The sequence below is a fragment of the Sminthopsis crassicaudata genome, chromosome 3 (genome assembly GCF_048593235.1).
Source record: "Sminthopsis crassicaudata isolate SCR6 chromosome 3, ASM4859323v1, whole genome shotgun sequence".
Lineage (NCBI taxonomy): Eukaryota > Metazoa > Chordata > Mammalia > Dasyuromorphia > Dasyuridae > Sminthopsis > Sminthopsis crassicaudata.
The window spans coordinates 457,803,120-457,828,763 of record NC_133619.1 but is presented as its reverse complement, the minus strand read 5'-3'; the positions used below and the strand labels follow the sequence as shown (position 1 = coordinate 457,828,763).

The 25,644-nt window shown below is 31.0% G+C and overlaps 1 protein-coding gene across 1 annotated transcript in view; it reads left to right on the top strand.

Moving 5' to 3' along the window:
• Nucleotides 1-25,644, top strand: part of PKP4 (plakophilin 4) — a 227,778-nt gene that overhangs the window by 156,879 nt on the left and 45,255 nt on the right. The window contains 5 exon segments of the mRNA XM_074303392.1: nt 3,190-3,321; nt 3,449-3,639; nt 5,595-6,153; nt 17,791-17,979; nt 20,904-21,120. Coding sequence (XP_074159493.1) covers nt 3,190-3,321; nt 3,449-3,639; nt 5,595-6,153; nt 17,791-17,979; nt 20,904-21,120 — 1,288 coding nt within the window.

Genomic DNA, 25,644 nt, shown 5'->3' with positions numbered 1-25,644 from the left:
AAACTATGATTTTAAGAAGACAAAACTATGGTTCCATTCTCATGAGCAACAACAATTCAGAATTTATTCCCACTTATTGGGATTTAGGGAAAGGCCTCTGAACTGAAAATAAGTCAGTTGGCAGAAAGAAGGAATAAAGTAACCCTGTTTAAAACTCCAAGTCAGGAGAGGGAAATGTTATGTGAATAAAGATTTGCTTTTTGGCTAAATGATGAAAGTAACCACCTGCATGATTGTCTTTTTCCCTAACTAGATTATAAATAGGAAAGGTAAAAATAATTGAATCATTGAAGACCTTATAATATGCAACTTAAAGTAAGTAGAGAGTTCCTTTAAAATTTTAAATAGGGAACCAGAAAATTATTTTAGCCCCATTATATAGGGCAAATTAAATGAAAAGAGGTTTATTGTTGAAGTTATCCAAGAATTAAATTTTTTTTAAGAAATTAAATGAATTTTTTTGACAATAAAGGGGAAAACAGTATAAATATACATTATGAGGATTTTTAAATGTTGAGAATTTCAATTGTTTGCAATTTTGGTTCAGAATTAATGAGCAAGTATTTAAATCTGGCAGTGAAGTGACATAGTGTATAGTGCTAGGGCTGGAGTCAGGAAGATTCATCTTCCTAAATTCAAATCTAGTCTCAAGACACTTACTAGTTGTGTGATTCTGAGCAAGTGACTTTACCCTATTTGCCTCAATTTTGTCATCTGCAAAAGGAACTAAAAAGGAAATGATAAACCACTCTGGCATCTTTGTCCAGAAAATCCTAAATGGGAACATGAAGAATTGGACATGACAAATACGTGCTGGGCACTAGGCACTTTAATAAATTCAAAGGGGCGTCCCCAACTTCTAAGATATTGCATCAAGAGAAAGCAGATCCACATAAATGTTTATATTTTATGTGTATTTACTGCCTCTCCTGATGCAGTATTTTTGAAGTTAGGGACTATTTGATAATTGATAGATAGACACATATACACACAGAGACCCCCCAGAGAATTTGTGGTTGAAGAGGGAGGAAATCAAGTAATGCAGAGTATTATTTGATCTGAATTTTGAATGAAATTAGGGCTCCTAAAAAGCAGGTGAGGAAAGAATATGTCATTGGGGACAGAATGTGCAAAGCTGCATAGATTGAAAAACAGTCTGTTGTGTATCCGAATCATTAATACAGTGAGTATGGCTAAATTCTAGAATACATAATAAGCCAGTAAAGATAGGCTAGAACTAAACTGCAAAAGATTTTAATACTATAGGAGCTTATATTTGCTTCTAGAGGTAATAGGAAACCATTTAAGTATATTAAATAGGGGAGGAACATAGACTGCACTTTGCTTTAGGAAAATCTCTTTATCATCTCTGTAGAGAAAAAAGAGACAATCTGGAAGCCAATTCTGAGACTTTCACAATAGTTGGGGCAAAAAGGATGTTAACATCTAAACTAAAGTTGTGGCTTATAAGTGGAAAGGAGTGGATGTAAAAAATAATTGTAAAAATAGAATTGGTAAGACATGGTGGTAGATGATTAGACACGTCAAACTCAGTGTCTCATGGAACCCTTGAGCTCAGTATGTCCAAAACAGAATTCATTGTTTCTAAGTAATATGTTCATATCTTTTCTGGCTGATATTCCATATCATAAGACAGGCAACACAATTCCATAGAAACAAGAGAGGGAATGTCATGTGTAAGGAACTGAGAAAAGGCCCACTTATCTGGATCACAAGGTACAGGGAGCAAAGAGATAAGAGTTTAAGATCAATTGAAGCCAGTTGATGAAGGATTTCAGAAGCCAAAATGATAAGTAGATATATATATAATTTTTTTTTTTTACCTTAGAAGCAATAGTAAGTCATTGGAGTTTATTGAATAGGGGATTGACCTGATTAGATCTTATTGACTTTAGGAAAATTATTTTCACATACGAGCAGGATGGATTGGAGTGATAAGAAGCTTAAAGTAGAGAAACCAATTAAACCATTAACCATTATATTTAAACTGTTAAAATTATTTAAATGAGTGGTGATGGTTGATGGTGACTTAAATAAAAATGGTAACTGTGAAGAGAGAGAAAAGTCAGATATGAAAGATGAAGAGGTAGAAATTTTAAGATTTGGCCACTGATGGTGATGAAATGTGAGAATCCAGGATAACAAAACCTTTAACTGAAATAAGGAAGTTTAGAATAATCAACCATGATTCCAGAGTCCTGATAAAAGAAATTTACCTATTTGTGACAAAGGTGATGGATTAAAGATGGATTAAAGCAGAATGAGAAATACATTTTTGTACATTCCAACATCAGAATTTGTTTTGCTTAATTATGTTATAAGATGAAAAAGCCTTATTTGTTTTGTTTTTCAGTAAGTGAAAAAGATGGAAGGGGAAAAAAAGACTTGATAATTGGAAAAACTTTTTTTTTAAATAATGAAAATTCCTTGTGCATATAGGTTGTTTCATTTATAACACTAGTATTTTCAGGACAGACTCATAAGAGCATTTAATAAATGTATATTAATTAGTTTTATAAGTATATGAGAGTGGATATAACAGTATAAAGACTTAAAGAAGATTATCTTTTAGTATAGTATTATGAGCTGTATATAACTTTGCTTTAAAGTTGATAGACATGAAGAATTTTTAAAAAACATAAAAGTTTATTAAAGGTTGCCATTAGATACACTAATTCCTGAAGAAGTTAGGGTTTAATTTTTCAGTAAGGGAACAGAGTTGCTTAGTAGATTTTTTTTTTTCCTTGAGGCAATTGGGGTTGTGACTGCTCAGAGCTAGGAAGTGTTAAATGTCTGGGGGGAGATTTCAGCTCTGGTCCTAATGACTTCAGAGCTGGTGCTCTATCCACTGCACCACCTAGCTGCCCCGATGGCAAGTTATTATTGTAACATTAGCTAATTTTTGGCAATTTTTGTGCAAGTACATGAAATTTGGCAAAATTGTATTGCAGAATATTTTAGAACCTTTATAATTATAAATGATTGTTTAGTTTTTTTTTTTTTTTTAAGAAATGATACACAAGTTTAAGCAAATTGTGTATATTGAACTATTAATAGATAGCTTATTAATGTAAAGATTAGAGTATGCCATTGGTAAATAATTTAAACATTTCAATATATTAATACATCATTAAATTAAACCAACCAACTAAACTTGCTTTTTTACAGAGGTGCCAAATACCGGAGTAAGCAAACCTCGAACTTCTGACACTGTCCATCCCACCACCTATCTCATAAGGACAGAAGCTGAACAAGGCACTCTTTATTCACCAGAGCAAACATCTCTCCATGAAAGTGAGGGTCTGTTGTATATCTTCTAAATATTCTTGGAGGGGGAAGAGAGCAAATTCTAATTTAATTAATTTTTTAAATGTGCACATCAGAAGTATGTAATGAAGATTTTTCTGTATTGGTTTAAATCCTACAGGATCACTGGGTAACTCAAGAAGTTCAACACAAATGAATTCTTATTCTGACAGTGGATACCAGGAACCAGGTAGTTTTCACAACAGCCAGAACTTGGGCAAGGCAGATAATAGACAACAACATTCATTCTTAGGCTCAAGTAATAACCATCTGTTAAGAAATTCAAGAGCTGAAGGACAAACTTTAGTTCAGGTAAACTTAATCTGTCAAGATTATTTTTTTTTAAATTCACTTATATTTAATGGCATTCTGTGGTCAGTTATGAAAATGGGTTTAGCAGATATTACATAAGTATCCTTGATTGTATAGAATTTTGAAATTATGTAACTGAATTGTATACCCTTAAACTTTTTTTTTTAAATGATTGATTGTATTATGTTTTATAGTTCAATATATTAAGCACTATAAATGGGGAGAAATTTTTAACTTACAAATGTAGATAGTAATGGTATCCTCAAAAACCAAGTAATTTCTTTGATCCAGGATAAGTTAGAAGATGTCCAGAAATCCTAGAAGTGACAAAAAACAAACAAATATATATATAAATTTATATATATAAACTTATGTTACAGTCCAACGAATACATCTTTTGTAACAAAAAATAATATTGGCCGTTTAGGGCTGTTTGTTTTTTTAATTAGCTCATCTGCCTATCCTTTGGGGCCTATTTATTTTGTTCCAATTTCCAGCAGTCACTATAACTAAGAAAAAAAGCATAACTACACAATCAAAATAACTGGTGAGAACTGGCTTGTCATTTGTTTCATTTCCTACTTGGCACCAAATGAAAATTATATTAGTAATACTCCATTACTTTCTAGCTCTTGTACCTTGACAAATCCTAATTTAATTGCAGATTTTTATTTTTTTTTAAAATGGCAAGAGGTAGTATCTAAAGTATCACTACTTTCTACATTATTATATTGGTTGTGAAAATTATTGTGCATCTTTCTCCAAAATCATACTGAAAGTCATCATTAATGTTAAATGATTCTTTTCCTTGTAACTTCAGAGGTGAAAGATTGCTGTGAAAGGATTTCATAATCAAAACAGCACTTTATAAGTGAGGGATAGATTTTTGGGACCAGGATAGAAGATTATGAGTCTGGATGATATATTATGTAGAGATTTCCCTACTGTCAGCAGTTCTCACTTTCTTTCCATGGGAAAGCTATGTTAGGTAGATTTATAATAGGATTAAAAGTGAAAGCTTGACTAGGAACATAAAACAGCCTAACATTCCTCACAGTAGAAACAACACTAGTTAAGGACCTACTGTGTGAAAGTACTATGCTAAGGGGAGATCTATGTTTCAAAATTAAAGGTGGTCCCAACCCTTTTGAAGCTTACCTTTTTTTGTTGTTGTTGTTTATTTCTAGTTTCCTTTTTTTCATAACTGTCTTCTCAAAACAAACAGAGCTCAAGTATCAGGGGAAAGGGACACTGAGAAAAATGGATGAAATCATTATGTAGACATTAAAATGAATAACATTTGGGATAGGGATATCAAGCAAACTGTATTATGCATTAGGATTTATTTAAAAGATACTTTATGAGAAAATGAATAAATTGAAATCAGTCTAAAGATTCAAACTTAAGGAATCTAATTTTTAGTCTGGAATAACAAAGTCACAGGTATGGATTTTAAAATTTAGCATTAGGTGTTCTCATAGAATGTTTTTATTTTACCTTAATATTTATGCTACTCAAATTTTGAGTCACAGGTTATTTTTTATGCAACTACATCAGGGAGAAAAGAAGTATATTAAAATTCTGTACTGAGAAGTTATTTATTTAGTGCTTCAGAAAAAAAAATTGTGTTAATAAAAATATGCAAACCCAGAAGGAGAGGAAAAAATTTAAAGACAACAGAAAAAGGAATATTAAAAGTCATTATATGATTTATGTTTGTTGATAGATTCTAGTGTTTTTGGAAGGAGACTAGGTGAAGAATAAACAAAAAAAAAGAAATTGCAATGGATATAATTTAATTTCTAATAGTAGCTTATGGGGAAGAAAAACTCACTTTATGAAAATAAAGTGGCTTTTAATTTGTATTTTGTTACTCAGTATTTTTAATCTAACTTTAAACATCAAAAACTGGGGGGGAGGAAAGTAATTCTTTTTTTTTTTTTTTTTTTTATCAGCCTTCTGTAAATATTACCAATAGAACCATGAGAAGAGTTAGTTCTGTTCCTTCTAGAGCACAGTCTCCTTCTTATGTTATCAGTACTGGCATTTCTCCTTCAAGGGGGTCACTGAGAACTTCATTGGGTAGTGGATATGGCTCTCCATCAGTGACTGACTCCCGACCACTGAATTCAAATGTGTATTCATCTACTACATTACCTGCCCAGAGAGCAGCTTCTCCATATGCCACACAAAGGCCTGCTTCTCCCACTGCTGTACGGCGGGTTGGTTCAGTCACATCAAGGCAAACAGCTAATCCCAATGGAACAGCTTCTCAATATCAAACAGCAGTCAGAGTGAGTTCACCTTTAACCCTGACTGATGCACAGACCAGAGTAGCTTCTCCATCCCATGCCCAAGTAGGCTCATCTTCCCCAAAACGCTCTGGAATGACTGCAGTTCCACAGCATCTGGGATCAACACTACAAAGAACTATTCATGATATCGAACAATTTGGACAGCAACAATATGATATTTATGAGAGGATGGTTCCACCTCGTCCAGACAGTCTCACAGGTTAGTAAAAAGGTAAAATTACAAATTAAAGCCAAGTAAATGAATCTAATGTGATAAACTGTTGCTTTAAAAAAAAAAATGAAGATAATAAAATGAGTACTATGCTTTCATTTTAATATTTATGGTATTGCTGGTACATAAAACTATGTAATATATTTATATCAATAGCAATCTTCACTTGTAATGAATTCTTAATTTTTCCTCAAAAGTGTTAACATTACATTGTATATATCTTACATTTTAAAAGAACACCGTTGGGTCCAAATGCTTGTAATTTTTTAAATGAGGAATTTATTACCAGCTAAAGATATATACAAACTTTTGTCTATATACATTTACACATGTGTGTAATTTTTTTAATTGAGAGCATATCATTTCAGTTTGTTATATTTGAAAATTTAGACAACTATAAGAAGACCTTATATCAAGCTTTTTTGATTATAGAAAATTTATCCAAGAGGAAATACTATATAAGCTATCTTTTGGTGAATTTCATCCAGCACTTTCGTTACACTTACTGAAATTAAAATTTTTGCCTCAGTAATCTCTAGGACAGCCTCCCGTCTCTATTTGAATGGAATTGTTATAGCAGGGGAAATCCATGAAGTCATGGAAGTTTTAAAAACATGTGTTTCATGTTAGTATACAAGCATTTGTTGCACTCAGTATATACAAAGCATTATATTAGATAATGGGAATACAAAAAAAATTTAAGATATAGTTCCTGCCTGTTTTCTGCTTAAGTATCAACTAAATTTGGATAAGAAATTAACTTGGTGGGCAGCTAGGTGGCGCAGTGGATAGAGGACCAGCCTTGAATTCAGGAGGACCCAAGTTCAAATTTGGTCTCAGATACTTAACACTTCCTAGCTGTGTGACCCTGGGCAAGTCACTTAACCCCAGCCTCAAAGGAAAAAAAAAAAAAGAAATTAACTTGGAATGAAGAAGGCAAGTAAAGTTTCATGAGAAAAGTGCTATTGTTGGGAAAGAACTACATAAAATAAAATTATTTAGAAAGAATATTCTGTACAAGAAAAAGATTGGAGCAGAAATGGGAATATGTATAATGTGCCAGTCAGTCAACCAGCATTTATTAAATATTTGATATCAACCCAGACACTGGGAATAGAGACATAAGAAAAAAGAAAGATAATTCCTATGCCCTAGTAACTTAAATTTGAATGGGGAAAGACAGTACTTAAATAGAGCTAAACAGTATGGTGGTGAAGGAAGGAAAGATACCCATTCATGGGTATAGTGACAAAATCAAATGAATCAGAAGTAGAGTTGAAATAAGAATCTTTGTTGTTAAACCTAGACCCCTCCACAAAATGGAGTCCCACAGAGTAACACCTTGGAAGAAAAGGGTGTTCCAGGGTAAGAAGATTACAGAGGAGGAGAGAAGTACTAACATGAGAAGGTAGCTAAGGTGATAGATAAAGTCTAAAGAGGAATCATGCTCAGAATCAAACTCCATTTGTTTGGAGTTAAGAAGCTGTTGGTAGAGAGATGGATAAAATCTTTGAGGTAGATTAGAGCCAGATTGTGAGAGATCTTGAATCTACATGGGGAACTGTCAGAAGAATTTTGAGAATTTTGAGCAAGGCAGTGACATTAAAATCAGTATTTTAAAAATATTAATCTCTAATCTTAGTAATGTGTAGGAGGGATTAAAGACACAGTCTTACAGTTACCCAGATATGAGATAATAAACTATGCTAGTATAATGAAAGATGAATTTAAAAAACCAAAAAATTTCTCCGTGGTCATCTAAAATTATTACACTTGGAGATATGGAATAGTCCCTATATTGCTGAAATCTTGTGAAATGTGAATCAATAGGAAAGGTTTTCTTTGAATATTTGATGCTGAAATCAAGGACTTTAGTTGATCACTTTCATGTTCTGGTCTGACACTGGTCTTTGATACTCAGTAAATAGACTTTGAAATTTAGTGTCTCTACAACAAGAGATTTCAGATTATCAAATTTTAGTTTTCAGATTTCTATAAAGGTCTTTAATAGTGCAAATAAAATCTTTTTATCTCTTTGAAGATTTAAATTTTTTAAAAGCAAATAAATCTTAACTAACCAAAAAAATGTGCATATTTGCCATGCCCCAAAATTTATCTCTCATTGTGTTCTTTGAGTCCTTCACTTTTCTCTTAGCAGATGGATATCAAGATTTTGAATATTTGTGGGATTTTTCATCTTTCCCTGAACTCTGGGTATTGGTATCTCTAAATTCCTATATCAAAGAATATGCATTTTGTTGGCTTTCCAAATGTAATTTGAGATTGCTTTCTAGGATAGTTGAACTAATTTATAGCTCCACCAAGACTCCACCAATGTGCTAATCTTCCTTCAGCCCCTCTAACAATTCCATTTTCCTTTTTTTGTCATTATTATCCATCTTTGTAAAGTGAAACTTGAGAATTGTTTTAATTTGCCTTAAAAATATTAGTGATTTGTAGCTATTCATATGGCTATTGACTGATTTCTTCTTTTGAGAACTGCTTGTTATCATTTGTCCATATTGAGGAATCTTGTCATTCTTATATTGTCATTCTTAGCCATTCCTTGGATATTCTATGGTCATTTTTATCTATTCCTTTTATATCATGGGATATCAAAACCTTTATCAGAAAATTTATCTTTTACACTTATTCTGTCTTTTTTGTATCCCTTATTTGGTCATGTTAAAAAATATTCTTCCTCATTCATCTTCTTTGTTTCAGATGTGACCTGTTTCTTTACGTAAAATATCCATTTGTGGATTGTTGTCATATTTAGTTTTATTTTAGCCTAAACCAAGGGCTCTTAACATTTTTTTTTTAATCATGGATACTTTTGGAAATTTGGTGACATCTGTGGACCCTTCTCAGAAAAACATTTTTAAATGCTTAAAACAAAATACAATGGATTACAGAGGAAAACAATTATATTGAAATAGTCATCACAGTTTTTAAGAAAGTTCACAAATCTCCCCTTGTCTAAATTAAATTTTATAAGACTTTTTTCCTATTTTAATATATTTTAGAATTTTTCTCCCATTCACTATATCACCCAATGAATATGTGTTTGTGTGTATGTGTGTGTATATATGTGTATATATATACATATATATATATATTTCTTAATCAATGTTTTCTGTTAAAAAGGTAGTGTGACGTTTCATCTTTGGAATTCTTTGGAATCATTGTTTGTCACTGAATCAGATCCATAAATTGTTTAGGATAAAGTTATTTAGTCTTCAATTAATATTTAATCCTTTCTTCAAAAACCCTTTATAAATATAATTTATATTATATCACAGTTAATAAAGTATGTGTTTAATTATTTTGCATTCATTAGTGAAGTTTTTATACCCTAGCACATGGTTAGTTAGATTTTAATTTTTTTTTATTGTTCTGATTTTCATTAGATTTGTTTAGTGTTATTATCTCTTCATGTAAGCTTTTTCTTTCAGTTTTTACATGCTATGCCACATCAGTACATATATTTTAATTATTGATATTAACTTTGTGTAATACTTGTAAGCATAATGTAGATTTCTGATTTATCTCATTTAATCAAATCTATTTTTGCTATTGCTTATCTCAAATCATGATTGTTAACTTTGCTTTTTTTAATTTAGCTTATGCATTAAATAAAGAGCAAATGCTCTTGTCCCTTATTTTAACTATATTTGAATCTTCTTTCAACTAATATTTTATTGAACTCTGCTGTCCTACTTTATAGGTGAGTTCATTCCTTTTGTATTTATTTTTATAATTATAACCAATTACATAATTCTATCAAGCCTATTCTTTTATTTTCCCCCTCTTTTTGCATTTTCTCTCACCTTTATGAAGGAAAAGAGCATGTTGAGACAGGATTGTGTTAAACACTGGTGATTTATATTCAATCTGTTTTCATTCCACTGCTGCCCTTTTCTTTATGTCAATTCCCTCATTACAGAGTCTTCTTTTGCATTTTGTTCCTGTCACATACCACCATGCAAAAATTCATTTTATTTAGGATTAATCCCTCCCTAAATCTACCCTTCCTCTTCATGTCCCTCTTCTCTCTCTCATTGAATTTAATATATTTCTATATCTATACCTAAATGTCAATAGAAAAAGGAAAGATGTGCAGTTTTTATCCAGTGAGCCACAATAAGTGAAAAAAAATTTTAATTCTCTACCTCTTATCCTAACCCATGTAAAACTTTCCTCTACTGATTATATAAACCTGATTATCTGGTAAACAGGAGACTTGTTTTTGTTTCTTTTTAAAACAATTTTTTAAATTACATAAAACATTCCCATATTATTTTGTATAAGGAAGGAAGGAAAAGCATATTTTTGTCTGTATTCAGTCAATATCACTTTTTCTGGAGTTGGAGAGTATACATCATTAGTGCTTTGAGATTACATCTTGGATCATTTCTTACTGAGAATAGCAAAGCCATTAAGGTTTTCATCATATAATACTGCTATTATTCTGTACAGTGTTTTCCTAGATATGTTCACTCTACTGTGCATCAGGTCAAGTAAGTCTTACAGCATTTCTGAAATCATTCTGCTTGTCACTTCATATAGCACAATGATATTCCATTACAATCATATACCACGATTTGGTATATGATATCCCCACTTGATGGGCATTCCTTTATTTCCATTTCTTAGCTACCACATAAAGAGTAACTCTAAATATTTTATATAAATAGGTCCTTTCCCCTTTTTTTAAATGTCTTTGGAATATAGACCTAGGATATGCATGGTTTTATAGCCTTTTGGTCATAGTTCCAAATCGCTCTCTCGAATGGGTTAGATCAGTTCACAATTCCACCAGCAGTACATTAGAGTCACACATCCCTTTCAACATCCAACATTTTCAATTTTTGTAATATTGACCATTCTGATAGGTGTAAGGTGCATTTCTCTGCTCAATAGTGATTCAGAGCATTTTTTCCATATTGACTATAGATAGCTTTGATTTCTTTATCAGACATTGTTTCAGAAGAAATATAGTCCAACCTGAATATTTTCTTCTCTAGACAATTTATTTCTCCACTGATAAAGCCAGACTTTCCCAGAATTCCCAGAGGTAGAGTAAGCCAGGGTTCTGAGTTGTATACATGCTGATTTGTTCTGAATATAATTTGATTTGTTCTGAATATAATTATTTAAGCTGTGCAATTTATCTTTTTTGCTTATTTGCCACAATTAGAGTTAAGACACATCCCTAAAAATGTACTAATCATTTGATTTGCTGCAATTCTCTTTAAGTTCATCAATAAAGCTAAAGCAATATTTGGTTAAGAGATTCAGACACTGAGATTTCTAAAGTTTAAATAGAATCTAAATTATGTAATAGCATATTAAAATTGCTTTCCCCTACAGAACCCCATGTTGATGTACTGAAATATATTAACTTCTATATTAAAAAAAGAAATTTAAAATAACTCATGATGAAAAATAGATTATATTATATTAATAGGTCTTACATGTAATATTATTAAATAAATTAAAGGGAATAAGAATGGTAAATGATCAACAGGGTAAACATGTATGATATTGTTGGATTCTGAATGTTTTTTATTTGGTTTTCATATTTTTGAAGGTGGGGAATGAATCATTTAACTGATAAATGTATGAGAAATTTTATCCATTAAAAACAAAATATTTTTCCAACTCCTTTTATAGAAAATAATAGCATTTTCCTTCCCTTTAAAATTTTACTGTTTTGGGAAAAATTAGGAATTGTGTTGTGTTTTTTAATTCAACAAGATATACATGATTTTCAATTCAGTTCTAACAGTTTTATATCCAAAGTTATTTTGCCACAGGGAATGAAAAAGAGCCCTACTATGTGCCAAATGTATGTTGCTGCTGCTCTTGCTCCAGTAAGAAAAGCATTTCCAAAAGTATCTATTACATACAATTGGAGAACAAATAAACAAAGTGTCAAAGGCATAATTAAATGTAATTATTCTTCCCATATCATAAGGGTTAGGGGTATCATACTCCCCATGATCTATAAAATCTGAGTAAAATTTTTCTGGTTCTTCATACCAGAAATGAAGTCTAAATTATGATGATATTAAAAGATAAAATATACTGATATTATACAATACTATACATATATTCTATGCGTTTCTGATTTTCTAAACTTTTCAGTTTCTCTGCAATCCTTCATGTGTTGTCTGTAGCTTCCACAAAAACTCCCCCCAAATTTCTTATGCTGATCTGTGATATATGGAAACTGCAGTAGGGAAAGTCAATATATGGAAGAGATAACTGTATTACTTTTTTTATTTTTAATAGCTTTTTATTTACAAGATATATGTATGGGTAATTTTTCAGCATTGACAATTGCAAAACTTTTGTTCCAATTTTTCTCCTCCTTCTCCCCCTCCCCTAGATGGCAGGTTGACTAATACATGTTAAATATGTTAAAGTATAAGTTAATGTATTACTTTTCAATAGTTAAAGACAAATGAAGAATTTAAAGATTATGAAAAAGCAGCAAAAGACCTTATATAAACTTAAGCAAAGTGAAGTAAGCAGAAGCAAATTGATATTTAATCACTTTAGCATAATTCTAAGTTGAATTCCAAAATAATTGCACCAGACTTCTAATTCAGATGACAATGTGAAAGATTAAAAAATGAAGAGGAATACAAGTAAACTCTCTTGTTGAGAACCAAACCACATCAAAAGATGTCTAGAAATCTATAAGACATTGGTATAAGGGTTACACCAGGAAAGTTAGCACAAATTCTGACAATTAACTAGCTGATTCTTAAAGAGGGTCTTCTTGGAGGAGGTTAAGTTACAAGTCAAAGAGAGCTCTGGTATTCTTGGACCTTAATCCAGACAGAAATCCCTGCCTTTTAGTGTAGAAGCAAGAAATGGAACCACACACCATCGGTCATTGAACAAAGAATTAGGATCTGTCCCACATATTCCTCAGAGCACAAGATATAAAGCCCCCTTAGAGCCTGGGTTTTTGATTCTGGGATTAAGCAGGAGTTCTCTGATCAGTATGTTCTACAACATACTGGACTTTTCACAGTAACCATAAGAACAGAATAAATTCCTAATTGGGGTTTATATGAAGAAAAGGATTCAAAGACTTGCTGAAACTCAAGGCAAAGAATAGGGCCTAGTTCTAACCATTCCTTTCAGATGAGATAATGGCAATGAGATCGAGTCCAAACAAATCCTATTTAACTCATCTAAAAGTACTAGAGAGTATTAATATACCAAAAAAATTTTAATCCAAGAACCAAGACTGAAAACGAGTTTTAAACAGAATGGAGGAGTACTTTGGGTTAAGAGAACTCTGGAAGACTTGGTCACAATAGCTATAAAAGTGACTGGAAGAAATGAATCATGAGATTTTCAAATGATAGTAGAGCTAAGGAGGAAAGATAGATTATTTTACCAAGTAGTACGTTTCTTCAAGGGAGAAAATAGGAGAAATAGCAATTGGTCATTACATGAGATAAAAAGATTATTACTTAAAATGTTTAAAGATATTTTTAAATTGTTAGAAAAATTACTATCAAAAATAGATGAACTAGAAAGTTAGTAGAAAAGAAATCATTTAAAACTTTTCAGATTACCTGAAATCCATAACCCTCCAGCCCCCCCCCAAAAAACTGGTCACACACACACAAAAAAAACCTGCCTATATCTATCAAAACCCAATGGTAATGTGAAAATAATAAAGAATCCTCTGATTATCTCTTGAAAAAATAAAATCTAAAAACTCCAGAATATTAGAGCTAAAATCAGTAGCTTGTAAATCAAAGGAAAAATAGTGCAAGCAATTAGTATGAAAGAATCCAAGTACAAAGGAATCAAATCGAACATCCCAAGACTGAATAAAACTTTGAAAAGAAAAGAGAAGAATCAAAAGAAATCTAATAAAGTAAATGTAGTCTAGCAATTGGAAGAGACAAAACCATGATTAAATGTTTATGTCCCAAGAAGAGGATAAAAGAATTAATTGTCCATGGGGGATCCTACTCTCTTTTAGGCTCACCTTGGGAGAAAATGGGACATATACAGATATTGGATGTGGCTTCATTTTCTTAGTTTTACAACTAGAAAGAAAAATGAAGGACTAAGAATAGGAAACAAATGAATAAGGGTAAAGAATTTAGTCTCATAAATTGAAAACACTATAGTGGAGAAGAGCCTCGTGAAATTTATCTAAATAGGAAAAAGATTATAAGGAGATTGAAAGAAAGAAAGAAAGAAAAAAAAAAACAGCAGAGATTGGCAACAGGACCTGATGAAAAGAGAGTTAAGGAATAGGTACACACCACTTCTAGTATAGATTGTTAGTAGTGATGATTAGTTTTCTTTCTATACTTCCTTTTTATAAAGAGTTGTGGGGTAAAGAAAGAAATCAAGAAAAAATATTTAAGAGGTTAGAAGGAAAATAAATAATTAGCAATAATAACCACAAAAAGTTATAGGATGAACTGAACTTTAAAATGGATGGTGGGTAGCAAAAAAGATTAACAAGCAGAATCCTGTAAATAAGGTGAAGGGGAGAGTTCCAAAGCCCATTTGAAACAAGCTTTCATGCTAAGTTAAAGTGAAAGATTCTATTAGAACTTTCTGTTTTTCAGAAGAATCTTTAAAAGTAGAAATACCAATCATGTTTTCAGACAAGAACCATAAAATAGTCATGATTAAAAGAATAAGCCAGAAAAATACTAGAATGCTATAAAAAGTGAAACATAGATGCCTCAAATGGCTTAGTATTTATCATAAACAAATGGAGAAAAGCAGAAATACTAAATACATCTTTGGCCAGAATAAAAATTATCAATAAATATCTTTAAAGAAATGATTCAAATTTAATTAGAGAATAAATGTTTTGGTGGTGCAAAGACAACAGACAATTTTATTAAGGAATGTGACACAGAACATATCTAATTTTTAGTGTGCAAAGTAGTCAACTAAGAGAAAGTTTTTCTATCTGAATATTTTTAGCAACAACAACAAAAAAAGAATCAATGAATTTGGCATGCAATTTAAAATTTTAGAAAACTGACAAATACTAAAACCTTAACCAAACATAGAAGTTGCAATTCTGAACATCAAGAGAAAGACAAGGGATGAATATTTACAAGAATATAAAATACCCAGATTAACCAGAAATATTGACATTTTAAATACTGTCTCAAACAAGGGAATTAAAGAAGATACAAATGAGCTATCAAAGGAAAAATTTTGACCCAGTATTCAAAGGAAATTTAATTTTAATATCATAAAATGTATTTGCAAAATTTAGGAAAGGATACTACCAGAATTTGATAAGAATAATCTGTTTTTAATATCTAAACTAAGAAAAGATAAAGAAGAGTTAGAAAATTACAGAATACTATCTCTAATGACTACTGGCACAAAATTTGACTTTTTTAAATCAATTATCATGGGGAAGCTAGGCAACACAGTGGATTAAGTGGTGGATCTGAAATCAGGAAGACTAATCTTCCTGTGTTCAGATCCAGCCTTAGACATTTATTAGCTTTATGAACTTGTTCAAATCACTTAACCTTATTTGTCTCATGGCAATTCTCTTTATTTAATCTTTGCCAAGAAAATCCCCAAAAGGGTCACAAAAAAAAACCAGACATGACTGAAACAATTGAATAACAATTATTATCACTAAACAACATCATTCATATTTGGCCAGATTTAATTTTAATGCAATTATGACAATGAAAAATACTTTTCTCCGATTAATAATGTTCCATTATCACCAACGTTTAAAAAGTAAGCAAAAAGTGTTTCATATAACTTTTATTTTCTCCATCCAATTTAAAGATTATGTTCAGTGTTTCCACTGAATCATAAAATGTTATTCTACCCAGCAAATATGAATGACAGTAATACCAAAATTTCTTTGTGGTTAATAACTGCAGAACAGGTAAAATATGAGAATATTTCTAATAACATTGTAATCCTATCAGTAGTTGATATAGCCCCTTCTGTAGTTCCCAGCACACAGTAAGTGCTTATTGATAGATGGATACATAGGAACGAGATATGAATGGCCAAAAAAGGTAAAAGAGATAGTTAATATATTGAATAACAAAAAAGTAAGATAAAATAAACTGATCATTGTCTAGAAAAGTAAGCAGGATGTACACGTTTTTAAAAGTATGTCATGTGAAAATTAGTGGGAAGAATAAGAAATATTAATCTGAAAGAAAAATACATTTTAATTATTTTCAAGTGTTTGAAAGAATGTCTTTGGGAAGAAAGAACAAACTGGTTCCATATAGTGCCAGATGGCATCTTCAGGAATTGGGATAGAAGATATAGAAAGATCTGTTTTGGCACAGTATAATGAAGGACTTTCTAATACTTTGAACTTTACAAAAATGGAATAGTCTATCTTATGAGTTATTCATTACTATTTCAAAATATTAAAACAGAAGCGGAATGATTATCTATCCTAATAAAGTAAAGAGAATTCTGCATTGAGTAAGAAGTTGACTAGTTATTTTGTTAAGTTTCTTAATAATGTAATATTCACTTTTATTTTAAGCAATATATGTTCCTTGAAAGTAGAGATTGTTTAATTTTTTATTTTTCTTATCCTTAATACCCAGTCCAGTGCCTTATATGTATTTGGCACTATTTCAAGTACTTATACTATTATCAAAACAAACAGTATTTTTATGATCAGGAAGTAAGAATATTGTTATATAGCTCTCTTTAGACTACAGATTTTAATGAATTTAACAAAATTCTACAATATGCAGTAATAGTAAATAAGTGTTTTTTAAAAAGATGCTGCTGAGAATGAAAAATGAAAATAATCATCCTATTTTTCTAATCATTAAAATTTCTGAATATTTGTGAATTAGCTAATGAAAACACCAAAACAAAATGTACTTTTTTTTGTTGTTGTTGTTAAGGAATTGGTTGCTTTGAAAAGCATATTTGTATTCAGATAAAACAGATTTCACAAATTGCACTATTTCGGGGCAGCTAGGTGGCACAGTGGATAGAGCACCAGCCTTGAATTCAGGAGGACCTGAGTTCAAACCTGACCTCAAACACTTAACACTTCCTGGCTGTGTGACTCTGGGCAAGTCACGTAATCCCAATTGCCTCAGCAAAAAAAGAAAAGAAAGAAAATGAGATTATAAATTACAATTTTGAAAAATGGTTTAGAATCTAATTTTATTATCCATCCCAGATAGGTATACAATATTAATCATTCTTGTAATAGTTTTCCTTTCACAGAATTGTAAGGGCTCTCAAAAGCCAAGTTCTCTAAAGTTACCCTCTACAACATACCCAGTCATCTACCTTTTGTGTGAATGTAATTCACACAATTTAGTAACACACTAATTCCTGGCTTGTTGCCCTTCCTGTCTTTCATTTTTAGTTGTGCCCTTTTCATTAGATTGCCAAGAAAACATGTATTTCAGAATTATTAATGAGTTCCTTTGCATATTTACTTAGTTTAATGTTATTTTATTAGAAAATCAGTTATTATTAGAAAATGTTATTTTATTAGAAAACCAGTTGTTATGGTTAGTGTTTTGATGAGGTTTTTTTGTTATGTGTTCATTTGATCTTTCATGTATCTTTATAAAATTTTCTTGCTTATAGGCTTGAGAAGTTCTTATGCTAGTCAGCATAGCCAACTTGGGCAAGAATTGCGTTCTGCTGTGTCTCCTGACTTGCATATCACCCCTATATATGAAGGGAGAACTTATTATAGCCCAATATATCGTAGTCCAAATCATGGAACCGTTGAGCTCCAGGGGTCCCAGACAGCATTATATCGCACTGGATCAGGTAGGTATTAAATTTTTTACTCATACAATTATTCTGTTTCCCAACAGAAGATTTATATTGTTGAGACTGTGTTCAGTCAGAAAGAAATAATTTTGCTGTCAGAATGATTGATAAATCAATAAACATAATAAATTGAGTTCATTAAGTACTTATTCACAGGTTATGCAATTTTTTTTGCTTTGATTAAATCTAATCAATGAACATGTAGATTATTATGCTTTTTAAGAAACCTATAGCTTTATATTTTAGATAGATGGCAACTTGGAAAAGAAAATTATTCAAGTTCAAATTTTCTTTTCTGTTTTTTAATCTTAAAGCAAATACTCAGAGAAAAGTTGTATATCATATCTTCAGTAGGCTATTCATATATTTTCAAACTTATCTATAACAATTTCTTACATGTACTCACACGCACACCCTCTTGATTTACTAAATCCTTCTTTTTTATAAAGCATTTGATTTACATTGAATCCTAAAACTCACTGGACTCTGAATACTGGTAACCTAATAGTAACATAAAACAAAAATGAACATTAGACTATCAGCTGAAATCTGTGGTTGTAATAGTAACATAATCTTATCTGAAAAACCATGACTGAGTCAAAGATGGTTTAAACAACTTGAGTTATTGTCCAGTTTAATTGTAGAATAAAATTCCTAAGTTGGACAAAATCCTCGTTTCTTATAATTAAAATTAAAATGTGTTGAAAGCAAACAATCCCTCATCCAAGTATTTAAAGTATACTTTTTTTTTTTCTTTTCTTTGGTGTTTTCATTAGTTAATTCACAAATATTCAGATCAGGTAGTTTTAATAATTAGATTTGATTAGATTATACTATTTTCACTCTTAGGCTATTTTTTCTTTTTATTTATTTGTAAACTACAAATTTTTATTAAATTCATTAAAATATATATTCTAAAGACTTATTTAATACTCTTCATTTTCTCCTCGTAAAAATAACTTTGTTTTGATAGTGTTGATACCTGATCACATTTTTAACTGCCTTTAGGTGTTAGTTATTTAGTTAATTTTGTTTTAATAATACATTATTTTTCAAATTATAGGCAAAGATGGTTTTTAGCATTCATTTATTTATCTTTCTATTTATTTTTATCATAGCTTTTTATTGACAAAACCATGTGCATGGGTAATTTTTCAACATTGACCCATGCAAAAACTTCTGTTCCAATTTTTCCCCTCCTTCCCTCTATCCCCTCCCCTAGATGGCAGATAGTCCCATACATGTTAAATATGTTGAAGTATATGTTAAATGCAATATATGTATACATATTTATATAGTTGTCTTGCTACCCAAGAAAAATCAGATTTAGAAAGAAGGTAAAAAAAATAACCTGGGGAAAAAAAAGAAAAATGCAAGCAAACAATAACAGAAAGAGTGCTATGTTGTGGTCCACAATCATTTCCCAGTGTTCTTTCAATGGGTGTAGCTGGTTCTGTTCATTACTGATCAATTAAAACTGATTTGGATCCTCTTATTGTTGAAGAGGGCCACTTCCATCAGAATTGATCATCATATAGTATTGTTGTTGAAGTGTATAATGATCTGGTTCAGCATCAGTTCATGTAAGTTTCTCCAGGCCTTTCTGAAATCATCCTGTTGGTCATTTCTTACAGAACAATAATATTCCAGAATATTCATATACCATAATTTACCCAACCATTCTCTAATTGATGGGCATCTATTCAATTTCCAGTTTCTAGCCACTACAAAAAGGGCTGCCACAAACATTCTTGCACATGTGGATCCCTTTCTCTTCTTTAATATCTCTTTGGGATATAAGCCCAGTAATAACACTGCTGGATCAAAGGGTATGCACAGTTTGATAACTTTTTGAGCATAATTCCAAATTGCTCTCTAGAATGGTTGGATTTGTTCACAACTCCACCAAGAATGGCATTCATTTTTTTAAGAGTTTGAATTTCAATTTTTTTTTTTCTCTTCCCTACCTCTCACCTCCCCAAGACAGCAAACAATCTGATATAGGTTATACATGTCCAATCAATTTTTAGCTTATTTCCATGAGTCTTGTTAAGAAAGAAAAAATCAGAACAAAAGGGAAAAACACAAGAAAGGGGGAGGGGGGAACCAAAATAACTACAAAGGTAAAAATAGTATCTTTTGATCTGCAGTCAGTCTCCATAGTTCCTTCTCTGGATGCAGATATTTTCCAATCAAAGTCTTTTGGAATTGTCTTAGATCACTATATTGCTGAGAAGAGCTTAATTGTACCATAATTGATCATCTCATAATCTTGCTGTTGCTGTATACAACTTTTTTTCCTGATTCTGGTCCCATCACTCAGCATCAGTTCTTAAGTCTTTCTAGACTTTTCTGAAAAAAGCCTATTCATCATTTCTTATAGAACAATAGTGTTCCATTACATTCATATTTCACATACATTCATATTCACATTCATCCTTAACTTATTTAGCCATTCCCCAATTGATGGGCAGCCCCTCAATTTCCAGTTCCTTGCCACCACAAGAAGAGCTGTTACAGGCATTTTTGCACATGGTCTTTTCCCTCTTTTATGAATATAAATCTAGTAATGATACTGCTGGATCAAAAGGCATAAACAGTTTTATACCTTTTGGGCATAGTTCCAAATTGCTTTCTAGAATGGCTGGATCAGTTCACAATTCCACCAACAATGCATCAGTGTTTTAGTTTTCCTATATCCCTTCAAACATTTATCACTTTTTTTTGTAGTCTTAGTGTATCTGATTAGGTATTTTTTAAATGGCTGATTGTGTAAGATTTTACTCATACAAAATAATTGTAATTATTATGCTATTTGAAGCATAAAAGTTACTTTCAGATTATAAAGAAAATGTATATAACTTCATTTAAATATATTATCAATTCATATATAGATTTTGAAAATCTTGACTTTGTACTAGGTGTTGGAAATCTGCAAAGGTCATCCAGCCAGCGAAGCACTCTTACATACCAAAGAAACAATTATGCTCTGAACACAACAGCTACTTATGCTGAACCTTACCGGCCAATGCAGTATCGAATGCAAGAGTGCAATTATAACAGACTTCAGCATGCAGCACCAACTGATGATGGAACAACCAGATCACCATCCATAGATAGCATTCAAAAAGACCCTAGGCAAGTATCAGTGACAATTATCAATAATTGTATAATGTTATAGAAATTCGTTCTTAAAATTAAACTTTTTTAAAATACCAATCCTGTAATATCAACAGTTCCCAATAAATACTATTTTGGGTTTTATTTCACATTTGATGATCACTGAAATTGATTTTAAATATGAGTTTCTTTTTTTTTTATTACTTTAATCCAAGTGTAAAAAATGCATATTATTGTTTGGCATGGTTAGAGCATTGATCATTGAAGGATTTAGGTAGTCAGAAAGCATTGATAGGAAAATATTCCCCCAACTTGATTTATAGGCTACCACTAAACTTGACCTATTAAATATTAAGTGTGATGATTTGTTAGTATTTTAAAAGTGAGTTCTAAATTTTACCATATTGATGGATATATATTCATTAATCAATTTACTTTAAAACTTCTGTTTAATTTTAATTTTAATTTTGTTAAATTTTATGAAAATTCAGTTTAATATAATCTTGTAATAAAATTACCTTAAAAGATTGGTTTGGTTTGGTTTGGTTTTGCTAGTCAATAGGGATTAAATGATTTGCCTTCACACAACTAGTAAGCGTTAAGTGTCTATGGCCGTATTAGAAATCAGATCCTCTAGAGCCAGTGCTCTGTTTACTGTACCATCTAGTTGTCCCTACCTTGAAAAATGAAGAAAAGATTTTCCTTTTAATTTTTTAGCAAGATTTTTCTTGATATTTGCATTTAATGTACCAACCATTCAGAAATGTACATAATCATTACTTGATTTGAATATGTTGGTTTCTTTAAGTAATGTACATTTAAAATTTAGGAATAATTGGTAAAACTAATTTTTCTCTCTGAGGCAATTAGAGTGAAGTGACTTGCCCAGGGTTATACAACTAGGAAGTGTTAAGTCTGAGACCAGATTTGAACTCAAGTTCTCCTGATTTCTGGGCTGGTGCTCTAACCACTGTACCACCTAACTGCCCCCCTTTTTAATTTCTTAAAGACAGAAAATTGCTACTAAATTTTATTTCTTTCTGATATCTGGATTTTGGTAAGAATCCAGTCTTTATACCTTCTCCCTCCTCATTATAAAGTTATTTTTGTTAAATACTTAGGTTTTATTTTTGCTACTGCTCTTTGTATAGAATAACTGAGAACTGTTTGAAATGTATTGATCACAGATCCACCAATACTACTTCTATTTGCAGTAAAATCATTTATTTTCTTTTTTTTTTCATTGATGTCCATTTATCAAAAGTTGTTTATTCATAGTCACAGGGGAGATACTCAAATAGTCTTTATTTTTTGATGTTTTACTGAATGATGACAATGACCAATTTATTACAAACTAGGATTTTAAGTTAATATTTTTTTAAAATGCAATTCAGATATTCTTGGACTACCCTTCCCTTCATTCCATGCTCAGTTAGATTCTCTACCTGGCATAATAATCAAATGTTGTTTAGTAGAATATCACTAAGTTTGGGCTGCATTGCTTGCAATTTTATCTTGACTGAACTTACAAAAATAAATAAAATGACAGTATTTATTATAGTTGAGAAAAGCAATAAAGTGTCTGACCTTTTCTATTTTGTATGTGTCCCCAAAGTCTCCATTTTTGACCTCTGAATTTATTCACTATAAACAAGAATTTCAAGTATGGTAATGTAGTTCAGTTATTCATAATATGATAATTTCATAGTCTAATGCTTAAAACTATTATGGCTAGCTTTGATGATGTGAAACTTTTTCTTATAATGAACTTCCTAACAGGAATAAATTATTATCTTAGGATAATAATAGTAGCAAGGACACTCATAGAAATTGAAGTCAAGGTGAAATCAAAGTTTAGAATTTGAATTTCAGAAAAGCATGGAATATAAATGTTTTAAAACATTCAGCAAAATCCTAGTTTCTTTATTGAAAATCAGGTTATACTTGAAGTCTTAGTACAGTTTTAAACCTTTAAAGCTTAAAACTACACTAAGACTTTGGAGACATTCTGTACTTTTAATTATATTTCCATTCAGTTGTAATCTTCACATGTGGAGAAAGTAAATTATATAATACTAATTTATATCAAGTCAGATTATTATACTTCATTTGGATTTATATTATATATTATACTTTCAATTTGGATTGTTTTAATATTATATACCAACATGACAATTCAGCCTTCCTTGGATATATATATCATCTCATCCTTTGTGATTCTTCATGTTTTTCCATTAATCTGTCACAGATCACTCAAAGTTCTAAATGACATTTACTTAGTTATTTTCATATTTTATAAATATAAGCATAATTGCTTATTAATGTAAATTGAGGCATAAAACAATTCAGGGAAGCTCGAGTCTGACTTATTTGTCCAAGACCTTATTAATTTACTTGCCATCTTCTTTTCCATAACTCATCCCTCTCCATTTCTGGAGCTTTGATGAAATTTGCCTTGGATGGTGTGTATCAATATTTTCCCCCAATGCTGTCTCTCTAACTTTGTCAGGGAAAATATCCCTTTTCCTAATCTCTACCTCCCCAAGTGTGTTGTTTCCCCTGTATCTGTCAAAACCCCTTGAGAACACAGGTTTTCTTTTCTTTTCCTTTCTTCTTTTTAAATTAGTGTCTTTGTTTTTGGCACATAAGTGCCTAATAAATGCTTTTTTATTATTCATTCATGAATATAATACATGGAATCATTTTTCTCTCAGGACTAATTTTAGCATTAGAATTCTGAATATAGACCATTGAGAAAGTTATTCACTATTCACACCATAGGAGCAAGCCTTAAATGTTCATTAGGTCCTAATAGAAGGACTCAATGAAGCAGCTACCTCCAAAATGAAATTTAAGGTTATAATTTTTTACATTTGATGTATAAGTTGTCCCCAATTTTTAATAAGACCTTTTAAAACTTAAAAGGTATCTGTTAATGTTCCTAGGACATATAAGTAGTACTCTGGTTGTATTTTGATTTATGTAGTCTAATTTAAGTCATACAATATATGTGGCTACACCTATCAAGAAGTAATCAAATATAATTTTGCTGTTTTACTCTGTTTTTTAATTCTTCCATATTTCCAATATAACTCTCTTATCTCCACTTCTATCCATCCCATCTTGATTCTCCAAAAGATCTTTTTTAAAATCCATGTAGTGAAACACTAATTCTTATTTTTATTTCTAATATAAAATATATCACATGAACTTGTCAGTCAAGCATTAAATGATTATTGTGCTTTGCTAAACACTGGTGGGGCAAAAAAAAAGGTAAAAAACAATCTCAACTTATATGGGTGTTTTCATTTACATTCTCTTCATACATAAGAATAGTTCATGTCAATAAAAGTAATACTTCTCAAATAAATTATGATACTGGATCATTAAAATGAATTTCTTGCTAAATTTTCTTCTTTGCCAATGAGAAGGAAAGAAGCTCTCTTCATTGTCCCTCCAAACTTTGTTTACAAGAAAAAATTAAGACTGTTTTGTGAAATTGATCAAGAATTCTTTCACACATGCATAGGAAGAGTCGCCGTTCAGACACTCAAAAGATCATGAAGCTAATCTAGGATTGCATCCTCTCTATAGAGATTTAGCCACATCTTCTAGTGGTAACCAGATAAAATAAGAGTTGAATAATTATTGAATTTTTCTTTAATGGGCACCACTAGATTCAAGATACTGAGCAAATATAAAATACCTAATTTTCTCTCAATTAAGTGAAGTTGGTTTTGTTATTTTGAAACTGTTCATTCAGCTGTCTAATCACTATTAAAATTTAAGTACTGTGACTACAAGGGATATGAAAAAATAGAGGGGAAGTAGAGGAAAAAAAGGAATAGTGCAATTTGGGGTTTTTGTTGTTGTTGTTTGTTTGTTTGTTTGTTTGTTTGTTTGTTTGTTTTAGGCTGGGGTTAAGTGACTTGCCCAGGGTCACACAGCTAGGAAGTGTTAAGTGTCTGAGACCAGATTTGAACTCAGGTCCTCCTGAATTCAAGGCTGGTACTCTATCCACTGCGCCACCTAGCTGCCCCGAAATAGTGCAATTTGTGAAATCTGTTTTATCTGAATACAAGTCCAGTTCTGTTTATTCAAACATCCAGCTAATGAATATTTATACTCTTCATATATGTTGATCTTCTTGCAAAAATGATCCAATTTGGAGTTATTTTAGATTTTTAAATGTTCAGATTAATGAATGGAATTTGATCAACCACAGGAAAACTTAGTTTAATAAAATAAGTTCTTTCATTTTAAACTTAATTATTTTTCTACTATTTTAAATATAGTTCTTTTTTTCTTTTTTCTTTTTTGTTGTTATTGTTGTGGCAATTGGGGTGGCTTGACCGGGATTACACAGCTAGGAAGTGTTGAGTATCTGAGGACAGATTTGAACTCAGGTCCTCCTGACTTCAGGACTGATGCTGTATCCACTACACCAACTATCTGTCCCATAATACTTTTTTCTTACTAATAATACATAAATTCTTGGTGAGTTTGCTTAAACATGTAATTTTTTTTTCTTATCCCTCTATC